This window comes from Strigops habroptila, chromosome 8 (assembly GCF_004027225.2).
Source record: "Strigops habroptila isolate Jane chromosome 8, bStrHab1.2.pri, whole genome shotgun sequence".
Classification (NCBI taxonomy): Eukaryota; Metazoa; Chordata; class Aves; order Psittaciformes; family Psittacidae; genus Strigops; species Strigops habroptila.
In genome coordinates this window covers 26,592,460-26,609,378 of record NC_044284.2, presented here as the reverse complement: position 1 = coordinate 26,609,378, position 16,919 = coordinate 26,592,460, and the positions used below count along the sequence as shown (strand labels likewise).

General features: G+C 41.7%; 1 protein-coding gene across 1 annotated transcript in view; it reads right to left on the bottom strand.

Moving 5' to 3' along the window:
• The window catches only part of LOC115611616 (schwannomin-interacting protein 1), a 186,532-nt gene extending 179,602 nt beyond the window's left edge, over positions 1–6,930 (bottom strand). Inside the window, exon 1 of the mRNA XM_030494837.1 lies at positions 6,859–6,930. Coding sequence (XP_030350697.1) covers positions 6,859–6,867 — 9 coding nt within the window. The 5' untranslated portion in view covers positions 6,868–6,930. The remainder of the gene's footprint in view (positions 1–6,858) is intronic.
• Positions 6,931–16,919: the final 9,989 nt, after the last annotated feature.

The window sequence follows — 16,919 nt, the reverse complement described above, 5'->3', positions numbered from 1 at the left end:
ACTACATTAACACACCAGAGCTAGGACTCACTAACAGGGATGAATGTGTGATAGGACTTGTGCAAGGGGGCGGGTGGGGAGGGAAGAGGCAAAGTCACTCCAAAAGGATTTTCCTCATTTCTGATAATTCTCAGAGTGAGTAGAGTTATAAAGTGTAGGAAACAGCATTTTTTTATGTTTTCTAACATTGTATAAACAAAGCTAGTACAGAAAAGCCTACAAAGCAGTCTGTTAGGCCTTCATCTCAACAAAAAAAAAAAGGGGGGGATTAAAAGAAAAAAAAGGTATCTTTTAGTTTCTAGCAAATTGATTTACCTTTTCCTTAGAAGCTTCTCAAAACACTCCTATCAGTCAAGGAATAACTTATATTTTCTATAAACCAAAGCTTCTGTCATCCTGAGCAGTTGCAACCAGCCATGCCTCTGCAAAGGAGACACATGGCCACTTTCTTTCAAACAAGTAGAAGCTGATTGCAAGCCCTTGGAAATAGATATTTGCTACTGTACAATTTATCCAGCAGGAAAGCTGGAGCTTTGAAGGGCAGGGACTAATATTCTATGGAGGGTATCCTTCCAAAGGGTATCCAAAGACTATTAAAAATTAATATCAAGCTTTACAATGCTATACCATATCACATCTCACTCAAACGCTACTATGGGGCAGCTTGCAAACCGTATCCTTTTATCTGCAATTAAATTGGCTGCAGGTAACCCCTGCAACTCTCCCACAATGCATTGCATTTTCCAGCCTATCTTCCATACAGCAAATTAAAAATATTGTGCCCTGAAACTGCAGATGGAACAAAATCACCTGTCCCAACTTCCAGACTTTATTTTCTCTCTTGTGGGAGAGAGCAGGTTTGTGGGCAGAGCTAATCTTTCATTAACACCAGCTGATGCTGCTGGAAACACTAGCCAAGCTCCCAGGCTCAGAAGCCATCTTCAGTGCCAAGAGAGCAAACACCAGACAGCAATGCAAGACACAAGATGAGAGATAAAGCTCACACTGTAGGTACACAAAGTAAGATGACCACAGCTTAGAGTATGATACTACTAGATGGTATAACAAGGACATGAAGGACACCACAATGCTGCCACCATCAGATTACCTTGGCAGGAGGGTCTGGCATGGCCAACACCAACCCTTGCATGGGTGCAGCGACCTTTAACCACCATGAACTTTCTAGCCCCAGACAACGTTAAAGATTTGTCGGGATTATAGATGATGGTTCATATCTGCAACCTGTCTTACCCATCTGTAGCACTGCATTCTGTAAACATATTGGAACATTTCTGACTTCACCCATGGTTTGGAAACAGCAGTACCACAGATCTTCTACTATAACAGTACCAAACAGTTATTCCAATGTCTCAGGTATCAAAATGCTACATAGCTTCCAGACAAAGAGGCGGAAGTTCTCTGCGCCTTCCTTCGCTAAACTACTGGTCCCTTCCAGATCTGATCACAGCGGTTCCTTTGCAGGTCTTGCTCCACAGGGAAGAACTGGAAGAGGGATCTTCCTTGATCCCATCTATGTCCAGAAGCCCTGGCTGCACCCCTTTGTGAGGCCATAGCAGATAGAAAGCATGGACCAGAGCTGCATTTCCAGCATCAGCACACACCAACAGAATAGCTTCCTTGCATTTGGTACCATTAAGAGCAAAGGGCATTTTATAATTAGCACACACACCCCCACCCCCTGCCCTGTTTGTGATCAGGGAAACTGCTTCCTCTCAAATCTGGACCTTATCAAATATCTATCCCCAAAGAAAATATTATATTGTGTTCTTCAGGGAGACAAACATACCATGTGAACATTATAAAGTACTGTCCACTCCCTTGTATAAAAATTTGATCAAACACGGCCATTACATTTGGAAGCAGTAATGCGGCTGAGACTAGGTCAGCAACATCCTGCTGACATCTAATAAAAAAAGGCACTAGCTATAGGGCCTGTGGAAGTAATTCAGCTTTAGGTCACAGTCACAGAATCCAGTACCTAGAGTCACAGAAGCTTTGCATAGACAACATGGTTGTAAGCTACTTGCTCAGAAAAGCAGGTTCTGCCCAAGAGTATCTCAACAGACTTTCTCATTCCCACCTCACCACCACCTGGGGAGAAAGGCTGCTGTCCAGAGAGCCATAGGATGAATGCAGCAGCACACAGACCCAGCTGGGACCTATGCAAACAGGGAGTGTCAGAAAAAGCAGCCATCTCTCTCCAGAGTCTGCAGGTTATTGCTATATAGCAAGTTACACATTTTCTCTCCTGTGACATGCTTTAATATTCTGTTTTTAAGGTACAAATGTGAAAGAAAGATAAATAACCACAGGAGATGGTTATTGGTTATACATGGTTATATGGAGGAGATGGTCTCTCCTGCAAGCAGGCACAGCATTCACATTCCCAGTCTTACCAAGAACAGGAATAACACTCTCTTACCTGCTGTTCCCCACCACTACGCAAATACAACAGTAAAACAGAAGGTAGATGACAGCTCTAACATCTGGCAATGGAAAGGCAAACCTGCCCACTCCCAGCTCGAGAAGGCACTGGCTCTTACCCAAGGGGCCAAGCAGGGAAAGGAGCAGCACTGGCTACCACCCCACTAAGGTAGAGATGCTGGCACCTGGGTAATTGGCTTCCTGCACTCTCAGCCAGCCAGGCTAAGGCTAATTACAGGTATTTCAGGTGCAGCGATAAGAGTAATTACAACCAAAACACTGCAGCAGAAGCCTCCCTTGGTTTTAGCTTGATGCACTGAGATAGAACTCAATGCATTAAGCTGAGAGCATTTCCTAAAACCTCAGAATTACCACACAGACTAAACCTCCTGGAAGGGGAACGTGCTTGGAGACCACCAACACATTTAATTTCTTCTTTTTCCTGTGCTCTTTGCCTGGAAAAGGGAGCTTTGGACACAGAAATTTCATCAAAATCTCTTGCCTGGTGGGAACAGTGGATTCATGCTGCCATGAATACTACAAAGTGCTTTTACAACTACTTTTGGGTAATTCTATAAAGTGACTGGCAACCGTGCTGCCACCGCTCAGAGAAGCAAAAGGCTTGGGAGCACTTTCTTGCAAATGCCTTTGCATTTAAGTAGCTTAGCTGTTTTCAGATATGTCAGTTAAAATTGGGCATGGTGGGTTGATTACACCAATCTCCACATCCAGCTGGCTCGCACAGAGCATCAGATACAATATGCTCAGTCCTGTGCAAGAATTATTGGAAAAGTTTACCATGTTCTCTTAGTTTTATTGTTCTAATTTCTTGCCAGGAAGGTTGAACGGTGTTGCTGATGTGGAAATGCAACTCAGCTATACTTTGCGTTTAATAGTCCTGTTGAACGCCTATATTTTACAGGTGTTTTAAACACTTACAATTTAATAGTCCTATTTAAACACCTCATTGAATTCTGAAAATAACTTGAAGTTTTACTACAAATTTCTTTTGCCACAGAATGGTAATAAAGTTTTTTTTACATGAATCCACTCGCCTGATCAAATATGTGCCATATTCATTTGGGCACAGAGCTTGTCACAGCTCTTTTTCAGTGCTTAAGTAGTAAAATTTCATTTGGCTCCCTGTAGAGGTTATTTTGCATACTATAAAAAAGACCCTACAACAGGAAAATTTTCCTATATTCAGCATAACTACGCCTTCATCATCTTTTTCATCACATCTCTTCCTACCACAATAAATCATTCCTTTCAATCCTGTTCCTTGAAAACTACGAAGTTTCAGACTGATGAGTGGTTTATGTTCCAAATCCTTTCCTATTTAGCCAAATTACATGTACTTCACTTTCAGTATCTTCCCAGGAACCAGCGCCTTCAAGACATCATGGCCAGCAGGAGGGCTGAACACAGCTGAGGTGCGTTGTTACAGTCAGTGCTAGGGGTCAAATGCCATCTCCAAAGGTAGCTGCCTCCACTTTGAAGCCTCTTGCTTCGAGGTATTTTTACATCCATCATGCAAACTGTGTGGGAAATGCACCCAGTCATATGGACTGGGAGCTTCTTTCCACTTTGCCTCCCAACAACTCAGTCTGGATCATCTAGTCCAATTTAATGGCCCATTTCAGTGTCTACAAACCATGTTAGCCTGGTTCTATCAACACCCATTTATCATCATTCACAGTTTTCCTAAGGACAATTTTAGGCCACGTTTGTCTTCACTTATTTTACATACCTTTAAATAAAGTATTTTCTAAGTTGAATTGACTCTTCTGTTCCTATAGAGATGTTGAAGAAGGGACTTGATCACTCTAGCCTACTAGATATTTTCCCAGCACTTTTTTTTCTCAAAAACACATTGCATACTGTTGGAAGGATCTGACCTTGCTAAATGAAAACATCTCCACATCTAGCTTCTCCCAAATCCAGGGAGAACAAAACTGACTTTATCTATCTTGTGACCAAACTCCAATTAAACTCCCTACATCATCATTGTTTCATTAGAAATTTTTGTGTTACCTCTGGTGTTGCTGCAAGTGATTTTGCACATTGTATTTACTCATCCAACCTGTTGTAGAGGAATGTATCTGAACCCAGTTAACAGCCTCTGTTGCTCAGTGGACAGCATAGCAACTTGGGACATCTGGAGGCTACACTTCTCCTATCCACCTGAATTACTGCCTTTCTAATGCTCTGAGATGTGACAATGCAAGCTTTTCAGATATAAAAATTGTTAAATATGGGTTTTACTGTAAAGCTTACATACAGCTACAAGTCTGTATAATAGTTACAGGCATTCTGAAATAATATTTCACCTTCACAGCATACTAACAAATTATGTTATTTATTACTGTATTTTCTTTAGCAAAATCCAGGGAAATTACTGTAAATGCAAACATTTTCCTTTCATTTGATCTAATTTCTGTATTTCAAGCTTTTAAACAACACAGATGATCTACCTCTTGGACACATAAATAGCCTTCTTGTTTTTATTGAGATTACTCAAATCCACAAACTGCAAGAGTAAGAGCCTGCAGGACCCTTAAGTAACACAAAATCAGAGTTTTAAGAGGCCGAAGATTTAAAGCGAGTGAAGGTGTCATATAGTATCTGTACTTTGAATGCATAGTGCAAGCAGGTGAGAAAAGTATTTGACACTAGGCACAAGGCTTTACACTGCTGCACTGTGAACATTAAGTGAATCCTAGCATCCTACTACTAAGGTAAATTCTTTATGTATTTCTTTTGTTTGTAAGACTACCTATACAGTTTCCCTAGCTTATTGGAAAGCTGAAAAACTTGACACAGGCAATAAAATGAATCAAAATACATCCAGCTTTAGGTAAATTAGATATTCCTGATGCATTCTTTTTCCTGTGCAATTTAGCAAATTAGTTTACATTGTCTGACAAGTTGTCCTGGAAAACAGAAAAGCTCAGATTAATTTTAGTTTTGTAGAAATGATAATTCAATATTTGCTTATTTACATCCACCCACACTAGAACTAAGAGCCATATCTTCTATGCCATGTCAGATATATCAATACCAACATGCTAAACCTCCTCCTCCTTTCCCCCTGAACTAAAAAAAGCAGCAGATGCCACACGGTGAGGAATTGCCTGTGCAGGATGTATCCTCACCTGCTGCATGGGAACCCTCATCATGAAATGCCTGAACTACCACTCACAATTAGCTTTACCTTCAATGTGTTGTCTCAGAAGCAGGTTAGTCTGTTCTATCTCTTCAGAGTTGATAGCACCTAGTTTTATTTTTTACCCTGTGGTGTTTACATACAGTCATTTCAATACATTGCCTTCTGATGGATAGCTCTGTAATGAGGCATAAAACATTTAAGCTGTCTGTAAGCAGAAGAAAATGAAAAAGCCTCATGGGCTATTTCTGCACTGTACTGAGATGATGTACAGTTTATCATCAGGTGTAAAGATAACACACTGTGTAAGCTAGTCTTGAGGGAAGTCTTGCTAAAGGAAAACAGACAGAATTTGCTCTTAAAAGAGCTCTGATGCTAAATACAGAGAAGTAGCCCCTCTGAACTAAGTCTCTGCCTATTACAGTTACTGTTTTAGGAATGGAAAAAAAATATATAATTAAAAAATAAATCTGAGATTAATTACTTCAGCCCTTTGACCACTGTCAGAGCGAGGATTGGTCCCCGCAGCATTTCCTGGATGACTTCATAAGAATCTAGGAAGCAGCCTGTACTGCACCCGATGAGAGCTGTGAAATTTTACATGTTGACAAACAGCTGAACTCTTGGCTACAGGAGCCCTACATTGATCTGCTTACTATTCAGAGGCTTGTATTTAGAGGAGCTGAAATGCCTGCTGAATACCGAAGCTGAAAAGCCCTGTAGGGTTACCCCATGAACCCATAGCCACGTTATTTTCTAATAATTGCAGAGCAAAAGAAAAGAGCAGTTAAACCTAGGGAAATCCTGCCACAGCAGCATGACCACTGCTCAGCAGAGCCTTCTGAATCCTCAGGCATCCTTTTCAAACACTGTTTTAAATTGTTAGCACATGAAGGCGATTCTTTTCCTTCTGAGCCTACAGCATAACACAGCCTTAAATTTCAGTTTCACTAATAAACTTACTGCAGCTCTGTGCACATTAGAAATTTCATCTACTAATCTGTATTTGTTCAAGCTTCCTTATCTAAAGGAAAAAGTGCTGCTTGATCTAAGATTTCCTTGAGGAAATCTGCCTCTACATCTCCAGCTGGAGAGAAAAACAAACAGCATCCATGTCCCAGTAGGCATCCACCACCTCCCGACATCTCTTCATTTAATTAGTTGTAAGAATGCCGGTCCATCCAAAAGCTGACAAAGCTACATGAGAGGAATGCTTAAGTATTTATTTAGAAAATTAAATACATTACCAGCCGCATTGTGAAGTTTCTGAATCACCTGCAGGGAAACAAGGCAGAAATCCGATGTTCACACACTACTCCTGACTGTACTGGCGCCCAGGCTGGCTCTTTCAGAATAGCAGACGAGAGCGAAGCTGCAAACCTTTCAGTTGAGCTCACTCTTTAGGCATCAGAAAAACCTCAAAGAAAAAAAAAAAAAAAGAGCCAGAGCGGGAGCGAGCAGCCCACAGACAGCAAGATGAGAAACTTCTGGCAAGTCTCCAGCGCAGGAATGAATTTGCTGTCATTCAGAGACGTATAGCGATGGAAATGAAGGGAAACTTGAATTTACAGGCGGATTTGGATCCCGCTCTAATCGTTCTGCAAAGATGTGCAGGTTGCAGCTCAGTTCATTTCACAAGGCTCATCTATGAACAATGCTGGATCAAAAATTAAATAGCATGGTTGGTATGTGTGTACACACACACATATAAGCCAAGGTGCCAGCAGAAACTTCAAATGGCTTGTACCATCAGCTATTTGATGTGAATTTTATTAAACCCAGCATGGAGGTACAGTGGCAACTCAAATTCCTGTTATGTATCAAACTGGATTTACAGGATTTTATAATGCTCTTTAGTCACATAAACAAATTTGTTCAGGTTTTTTTGAGTATTGCCAGGAAACTACAATACATTTTACAGAGATAATTCAGATGTTTTCAAGCATGTGGCAAAAGTGTCAGCACACTGAGACTAAACTTGTCCAAACATTTATGCATTTTCAGCCAACGGAAGGAAAATAAACAACTCATAGTTGAAATAATAAGCAAAAAATATTGCTAGTGTCAAATTTTTTATTGATCAAAAGACTCCGTAAGGTGGAAGCAACCATGATCAATAAGAAAGTGTTTAAATCTGAATTTGTAGAAAATGCAAAAATTGGTGGTAGTAAATACAGTTAATTTTGGTGTTTTGCACTGAACCCCAGCTCCAGCATGTCTCAGGGATGTGCTGTCTGCTGTGTTTAGATATTTTGCAGTAGTGTATGCAAAGCGAATGTCAACTCATGAAAAAATTGTAAATAAACACTTTCTTGGCATGAAAAGGGAAAAGAGGCTCCACACAGTGTGGGTTAAACTGCGTAACTGATTTCTTCTTCTTTTATTCGCTACCTTAATAATGCACTCATTTAAAATCTGGTTACAAGTTCAGACAGTGTCTTGGTAAATATAGCTCCCAATAATTACAGCTCTCCAAATTAGAAGTAAGGTTCCTGTAGATCTGGATTGTTTTTAATTTAGCTAACAAAGAAGAGTAAGAAGTCAAACTAAGCTAAATAACTGGAGGGATTCTTTATTGCTTGTTTTCTTCCTATTAATAAATCAGTCCTCTGTGGGAAGAAAATCAAACAGTAACAAACAAACAAGAATTCATTACTGACACAGAAGGCGATGCCGAGGAAGGCAGCAGAGCTCCATGACAAAGAGCAAAATATTTGCCGCCCATTTTTGTGTATATAGAAGCAGAAGCATCCTTAATGTCAGCAACATTACAGCATTTGTTTCATCTCCAGTGTTCAGTTCCAGCCCTGCAGATGGAGTGGCTAAGAGGTGCCAGCTGTGCCCAGCTGTGTGGATGTCAAGTTCAGCAAGGCACCGTATGGCTGCCAGAGCCCAGACTGTCCCCACCGACGCAGTGCTGGGAACATGGCTGCGTCTGGTAATCACTGGCCAAGTCCATCTGCCATTCAGATAAGCACAAAGGCATTTTTCAAATAATCTCATTTTTCTTCTCCTTTACATGTGTCTCTTAGCATCAAAAGAGTGGCACACTGCAGCTGGATGAGAGCACTGGGGAGGTCCATGCTGCAGGATGCAGATCCCGGGGCTGACTAGGTGTCCTGCTCAGGGTCTCAGATAATTTTTTCACCACAGACACACACATTGAAGCCAAGCTGATGCCACGGGTGGGCTGGGACAAGGAGGTTTCCTGGTGGTGGCTGAGCAACCAACCCACCACAGAACACCTCCTAAAACATAAGAGGAAAATGCTCTCCAAAACTTCCTCTCTGGTTTGCATTGCAAATCTGCATTTCTTCACAGGGAAGATGGGCATTTATATTGGTAGATAACCTGTTTTTTAATAGCATCATTAGTACAAGCTAAAGGGGGTATCTCTAACAAAGTAGGGCAGATCAGGCATTTCAGAACATGAAGAAATCAGCCGAAGCCAATTACTGTTGAAGGCAAAGGTGATGATTTGGACACTGCCTGTACCATCACATTCATGTTGGTACTGGGCACTTTGTTTAAACCTGTCAGCAAACTCTACTTTGATTACAGGGCTGATGCCTTTTTCTGCCTCCAAGCTGGACTGAAATTACTGAGCAAACCACAGGCTGGCAACACAAATGTAGGAAACTGAAGACTGGTGCAGAGGCAGACAGAGCATCAGTGGGATGGCTGAAACCTGGAAACCTGGTTAAAAGCTCTGCTTTGTTTCCTGGCAGAATCCCAAGTTGGGTGTGTTGGGGTCAGAGCCTAGGGTGCTGCAGCAGAGCTAGCTGTCTCCTCGCCTGCATCATACACAGTAGTCACCCACTGGCTTCTCGGCGGGGGATTTTATTGCTGGCAGCAAGCAGGAAGCAGAACCAAGTTTGAATTCCCAAGGCCAGACTGAGCTTGCAGTGCTTGAATTTAGAGCAAGCCTGCTTTGGCTGGCACACAAAGCAGCAGCAAAACCCCACTCCCTTATTTATTAATAAATCAATAATGAAGGTAAAGGAACTGGCAGGAGCTGCCCCAGGAGCGCATGCCTGAGCCAGGGACAGCAGAGGGAGGCCAGGCAGGTAGTGGACAGCATCTGGCTTCTCACACCCACTTGATTTTGTGTTTTTGATGTGAATCTATGCTGACTTTCAAACAATTCCTCATGCTTTCATTTGCACCCACTGCTTTCTCCACATTTCCGTAAGTTTCTCCCAAAATTCTTTTTATTTTTTAATTTGGAATTCCCTGAATTTAACCTTTCGTGTGAATATTTTTTGTCTCAAGTTTGCTTTTCCACACATCTTCATTCACCTCCACCAATCACCTGCGAAATGTTTTCATTGGCAGTCTTGATTTGCATGACAATTCCAGCCACCCTATTTTAATTTTCCCACCCTAACCTTATGCGATAGCTGCGCTTTCTCGATTTTCCTCGCATAGCACCGTCAGCTCCCCCAAGCCCTTCTTGTTGCCGTAGTAGGAAAGGACCTAAGGACCAAAGCAGCCAGTTTCACCACCTAGCAAGCAACTCCACCAAAAATGAAGAAAACACATCGGGGCTATAAAAATGGATAGAATCTCTGATTGCATGGAGGAAGTGAAACCTGGGAGACCCAGGAAAGGTAGGAGCATAAATCTTGTTTCACCAGCTCCCTGACTGTACAGATGCCTCACACTCCTGCGGCACAGTGAGTTTCTCAAGGACTGTAACACTTGGGTCTAACTAATGTCTGTGAGCTTAATACAGAGGCACTGGGGTGAGGCTTAATGTCCTGTGATGAAGAAAAGGTCAGACCAGGTGATCAATGGTCCTTTCTAAGGATCAAGACTAAAAAGGATCTCCTACCATTTGCAGGATTTAACCTGAGGAGTAACTGCGTTGCAGTAATTCCTCCAAGAGTCCATCAAGTTTAAAGCATACCTTAAAAATGTCAGCTCCACACCTAGGGGAGAGCCGGGAACAAAAGCTGTCCCAACAAAACAACTCTGGATTTTGCAAAACTAAATCACAAAGTTACTTCATTACACCACAAGACTTTTCCATGCAGAGCCCCTAACATCCGAGATCCAGTCACACAGACCCAGCATGGCCTCATGATGAACACAAGCAAATATTTAGAAAGTATCCTGTCCTCAGCTGTATTCCTTGTTGCTACATTTGCACATTTAGAATACTCATTTCTGTCAAATATCTTGGCATGTGGAAAGAAACAGGCATTTTTTTGACTGGGAAGATGCTGAAGCTGTTTCAACATGTTAGAGTTACAGGCTCCAAGGAGCTGGGCAGAGAAAGGAGCAGTAGCAGAGAGCCAGTGTGTGAATATTAGCTAGACAAGAGGTTTTCCTAAGCTGGATTCTGTCTAAATTATTGCTCTGAAAGTCTGAAATGTATAACTTGCTCAGTAGATTATTTTTTTTTTAATTTGTCCTCTGTCTCCCTGTGACTGAAGAGAGATCATTACCAATAGGTAATGAAAATTGCCAAGCTGATGAAGCATATTTTGCTCGGAGCTAATGTCATTTGAGGTTGGGGGTTTTTTGCTGATTTTCTATCTGCTGTCTGACAGCTCACTGTGCACATCACTTCTCTTAGCCAGTGCGTCCCACCAACCATGCCAGCACAGCCATAACTCTCAGCTGCAGCACTTCTTCCTTTAGCTTGACATGCCATTGTTTTTCGCTCAGCAAAGACAGAACTCAAAACACCCTGGCCTGAAACAGCTTTAAGGTCTCCCTTACACATCCTTTCTGTGCACTCAGGTTTGTTTTTTTCTCAGAGCATTGGATTTCTGCCTTTAGACACTTCACAAAGTTCCCTTCAATTTATAACAGCAGACGATAGACTGAAAAACAATCTCCCTTCTTTGAGCAGCTTTGCAGAGAGCAGTACAACTGGTATAGACATATATAATACAATAGCAAACGAAAATTAGTTATTTGCACTCTTCCCATGATGCCAAAACCCAGTTCCAGCACCAAAAATTTACAGTTGACTGGTGCCAGGGGCTTGGACAACCACAAGGGAGCACTGGACCCTTTCTCTGGGAAGCCTGGGGACACTGCCCACACCCGCTATACCCCTCCCCCCACCTTCCTTAGCACCAGTGACAGCATTTCCTAATTCAGTCTTTGGTTTACGCTTTGATTTCCAGGCTCGCTCATTTTTTTATAACAATGCGGAAGTTCTGTCCACAAAAAGATGTGTGTCTAATCTGGATAATACTGGTTAGAGAAAAATTTAATTTTTTCCCTCAAATAACAAGGTAACTAGAAAGCTGCTCTTTGAGCCAAGAGCTGTATCAAGATCCCAAACCTCATTTCTGTCATTTGCTTATGCAAAAAAGGGAGGAAACAAGGTCTTTGGCAGAGCTGCAGCTGCCCTGGCCCACGCATGCTTACCTCTCATGCCTGCCGCACTATGGTCAGCTCAGTTTCATACACTCTGTTAGAATGATTTGGGTTTACCTAGGTTTTGTTCATAATTACTTTTTCACATACTAAAATAAAAACAATTTAGAAGAAGAAATAGCAAAGTAAACAGCAATCTTGCAACCATCTGCCTACCACGGATGAGCCATCTTGTGCACAAATCCATGTGCAGAGAGGGAAAAGGACTTTCCTCTGGCTTTGCTGTGATCAAACTAGGTGCCTCCTCATGGAAGCAAGTTTTTTCCTGGACATCAGCCCTAAATTTTTTTATGCAACTGATGATGCTTGTTGCTTCTTCCTCTGAACATAGGACCGGAACTGCATGCATTGTCACTTGCCTAAGGCTGGAACCAGTGGGGTTGGTGGGTTCTCCCTGTCCCCACAGTGGGCTGTCAGTGGGGACCCAACTGCAGCATCCACATCCTCCTGGCAGACCTTGCACATCCCATGGCCACAGGCTGCAGCCCCCTCCAAGAGAAAGATCAGCAAAATATAGTTACACAAGACCTATGGTGGTAACATTTACCAATCTGTCCTAGACAAGTCTACGGGAGAAAAGAAATGCGGATTTTCCTCCTAAAGAAAGGAACACCTGGGTATCTTGGAATAATTAATAAGCTGAATTACTCTATCTGTAAGATAATAATGCACTATTAGAAAAAGGTCCAATTTTTATTATCCAATTTTTATCAGAAATTAAAATTAACTGCAGTTTAGTATAACTCAAAGTCAGCTAATTATAGCTCAGGCAAGGAGGAACTATTTTCTATGAACATACCAGCTCCACCAGAGACAGAACGAACTGCCTCCCCTTGCTGCCCTCCCTCCAGCCCTGCCTGGGAGTCCCAGGGGCCTTTCAAACACTGAGCTCCTTGCATGTAAAGGTGACCACTGTCCATGCACTGCAGTGATGTTCTCCTTTCTATCTACAGCAAACCTAGTTTTAAAGAGTCTTTGATTTCATAACAAACTGTGTGAATTAGGAAATAAATATCTACCTATTCCTGCAAATGAAGCCTGAGCACTGCTGTTTGACAGCCACTGCAAAGGTGTAGATTTTTTTTAATGCCCAGTTTGTTTAAAGGAGGAATGAACAGAAATACTGAGAAACTTGGATTTCCCTATGGTTGCATGCTGCCTTTCTCTGCCCTGCAGTCACCGCAGGAGTTAGACATTGTACAGATGCTGCAGGTGGTGCCTTGCAAGAGTTAAGCTTGCCACATTATACCCTGATTAAAATAAAATAAAATAAGTAAAAAAAAGAGTGAAAATCCATCTCTAATATTACATCATTAAGCCTTTTTCAAGAAAGTTTGCAAGCCACACCATGGAATACTCCCCAGCAGGCTGCGCAATTGCCTCCCACCATGCCACACAAAAGGTACATGTGCATCTGTTCTCAGCCACAAACCCTGATTTTTGAGCACAAAATAAAGCTGGAAAGATTGACAGTTCCCACATTGGGCAGTACATTCCTTAGTTCATTCTCAAGTCTGATGCCAAGAGGAGAAAACCAACCCTCTGTGCTTCTTCACGCCTCCAAAAACCCAGTTCTCCATGAAGTTATTTGGTCTCCTGTGCTTCAGCCTCTCTTCCTTGGCTCTCCATGCAGGAAAACCCTCACTGCTTTCCCCAGGAGCTGTGGTTGCCCTTCCCCATGCTCCCAAGACCTGGTGGGTCAGCAGCATGACCACGGTGAGAGGTTGGAGGATGGCCTTGGGACAGCAGATGGAAATGAAGAAGAGCTGTTTCCTGCTTGGTGCCTGGTAGAGCAGGAAGGATGCAAACAGCTATAGCTGTGAAAGTGAGGGTCTGTGCAAGTTGCTTGTATCCAATCTGCTTAATTCCTATTCGCTTCTTTAAATAATGAGGGATTTCTGCCCAACAAGCAGATTTTAAGACAGCCAGTTAGCCAAAACCCAGGAGCTCCTGCATTCTTGTGCTTGTCAACCCTCTTGTAAATAGCCTTTAAACCAGGAGTTAAATTAACAAAGCTAAAGGAATATTTTCCTCACTCAACTAATTAGTTAGATAAGAGATATGCAATGTGGTCTACAGAGCTAGTACTAAATATATATCCATACATACATCTATATACATATAATTCAACTAGAGACAATACGGTTTAACCAGCTTTTTATGAAGAAGCAGTTCCCATCTGCTGAAGTTAACCATATTTCTGCTATGTTTTACAAGCCATGGTGCTTTTGGTCCTCACTGCCCAGGCAGGGCTGGAGCAGGATGGTCCTGCTGGAGCAGGATGCTGCTCCCTGGCATTCCCAGGCACATCTCACACCTCTTCACCAGGGCATATCTGTGGTGCAAGCAACTCCTCCTGAGCCATAGCGAGGGCAATCTGTCACCTATCACAGAAAAGAGGTTTTTAAGGTCTGTCCTTGACATCATCAGGCAGGACGTGTGTCATATATGCTGTGTCAATATATCTTCACAAGACAGTAAGGCTACGTGTTGAATTGGTTTAGGCTTTTGACCAGTGCCAGACCTAACAAGCAGTGTTTCACTGTAATCTGGTTTTAAGAGCCTTGAAATGCTGATTAAAATGCACCTATTGCATACTGAAGAAATTGTATTCTATAAAGAGCATATTAATCATTTATGGCGATCAGCTATGGCTGGAGATTTTAAGCTCTACACTCCTTGAATGCCAATGGAAAAGAAGAGCAAAGCTGGCTCCCTCTGCTCAAATCTCATACCTCTTGGGAGCTAATTAGTGTGGAAACACTTGCTGGAAATTTTCAGGAATCTCTTAGTACTGTATCTGTTTGGGATTTCAACTCTTAGATACTACAGCCAAACAAAAGCTACTGGACAGCTCTAACAGCCTTCACCAAATTTCAAGAATCAGACTTTGATATATTTAAGAATGCCATTATTAAACTAATTCAAATATTGTATTAAGAAAAAGTTGTCTCATCCCGCCCGCACTCAGTCACTTCCAAATATATCTATCCAACAGAAAACGAATCCTGGATGCAGCTCACTGCTGTGTTATCACACAGGGGTACCTGTATGAAACTCTAAGTCCTTTCAAAATGGCTGTTCTCATTTTAAGCCTGAAAAATGCAGTTTCCTAGCATCTATGAAGATGCTTCTCCCATTTTGCAGGGGAAGGGGGTTGAGGGGGCTAAGCTCTACATACAAAACCCCACCTTTTCTAATAGAATGCAATGTGCCCATGCTGCAGAGCCCCAGTCCCAGCTCCCCCAGAATTTGCCACTTTCAGACCTCAGATTTTGCTTCAGATTTCCTTGTCTGGATGAAGATATTCACCTATTTTGTGCACGAGATAGAAGCAATTGTGTATTTTAATGAGATTTTATAATTCAACAATCATCTTAAAATAAAATAATTCCACATAGAAACATTTGGCAAATACTGGATTTAGACATGAAAGCACCCGGAGATAACTTTGGATGCTCCCATCTACGTCAGCATTTAGTGCCTGCATATTGGTGGTGTGAAATTCTGCTCTTCAGAGAGGGAGATTACTAAAACCCAATGTTCAAAAAAGAGTAATGGCTTAAGTGGAAACTGGTTTTATTTTCTCAACAGACAAAGAGCTAGGATTTAATATATAAACGCAGAGGCAAGTGGCTTCGGCCATGATTTGCAGTTCCCTGCTGGCTCTGTTTGGGAGCTCTGATTGATTGATGTGCATGTAAAGATTTACAATGCAAAGTAAAGAATAACTGATTAATCCACAGCATTTCAGGACCTTAATGAGTTGTTGGAGGAAATCAATTTCCATGTTTAATATATGCGGAGACTATGAGGAAATTTTAGAATTTAATTAATCACAGCATAAAAAAGTTATTGGATATAATTGTAAGCAAATACTGCTTAATTATTCTTTTAATACCATGGCTAATTTAGAAGTAATTTCCCCCGATACTGTTCCTGGTTCAGTCTGTTATATATTTATTGGTCCAACAATAGTCTCCACATTTTTTGGAATAATGGTACATTTTTGACATCTCCATTCTAAAACCAGCAGATCGGTAGCACAAAACCCCTTTTAAGCCCCAGAGCAGATCTGTATGGTGCAAAGCCCAGCCTGCCCAAGAAAAGCAGCAGAAATAATGCAGATTCAAATTAATTTCTCTTTAAATTTGGTCCTGTCATTCCTACCCCTTATTAGTTGTCATTTGTGTCATTTGTAATTAACTAGCCTGCCCAAGACCTATTTCAGATATACTTCCCCTTTTTGATTTTATTGTGAATACTGTTCTATTTAAAGCTTTACAGCGCTTATTTTCTTCATTCAAGAAGCTTCCCAGAGCAATGATCAACAGTACTTGGAGTGAGTGATATATTTTAGAAACTCATTTATCTCTAAAACGTTTCTTTTGAATGTCCTTGCGCTGTGCAAGACAAGTGGAAGCACTTGGAAAGTATGATGTTCATCTTCCCATAGGCTACTCAGCAAGATGCCCTTGCTCATTGAAAGCGCAATCCCAACTGGCTCCCATAGAGCCCAGATCAATTTCAAACATCACATCTGTCAGTCTGAAGTAGGAATGAATGGAAAAACCTCAAAATACCATTTTGTTTCATACTGACTCAAGTTCTTTAAAATGCCCTTTCCAGCCTGTACTTTAGGTAGAATGGGAATTACAGCCAGCTGAAACACCAAAGCTTTGCAAGGGAACATGAAGTCTTATGTGTGGATAAATGCTGGTGTTGCATTAATAAAAGTGTTTGGAGGTTTGGCTGCTGTGGAGTGACAAAACCCTGAAATAACTGAGTATATACATCATTGTATACATGTGTAGATATCCATTGTTTTTTAGGGCAGGTCTGCTCGTTGCTTCTCTTGCTTTAGTAATACCAACTGAAGTCCACTATCCTTTCCAATTTTTTGAGCCAAAAT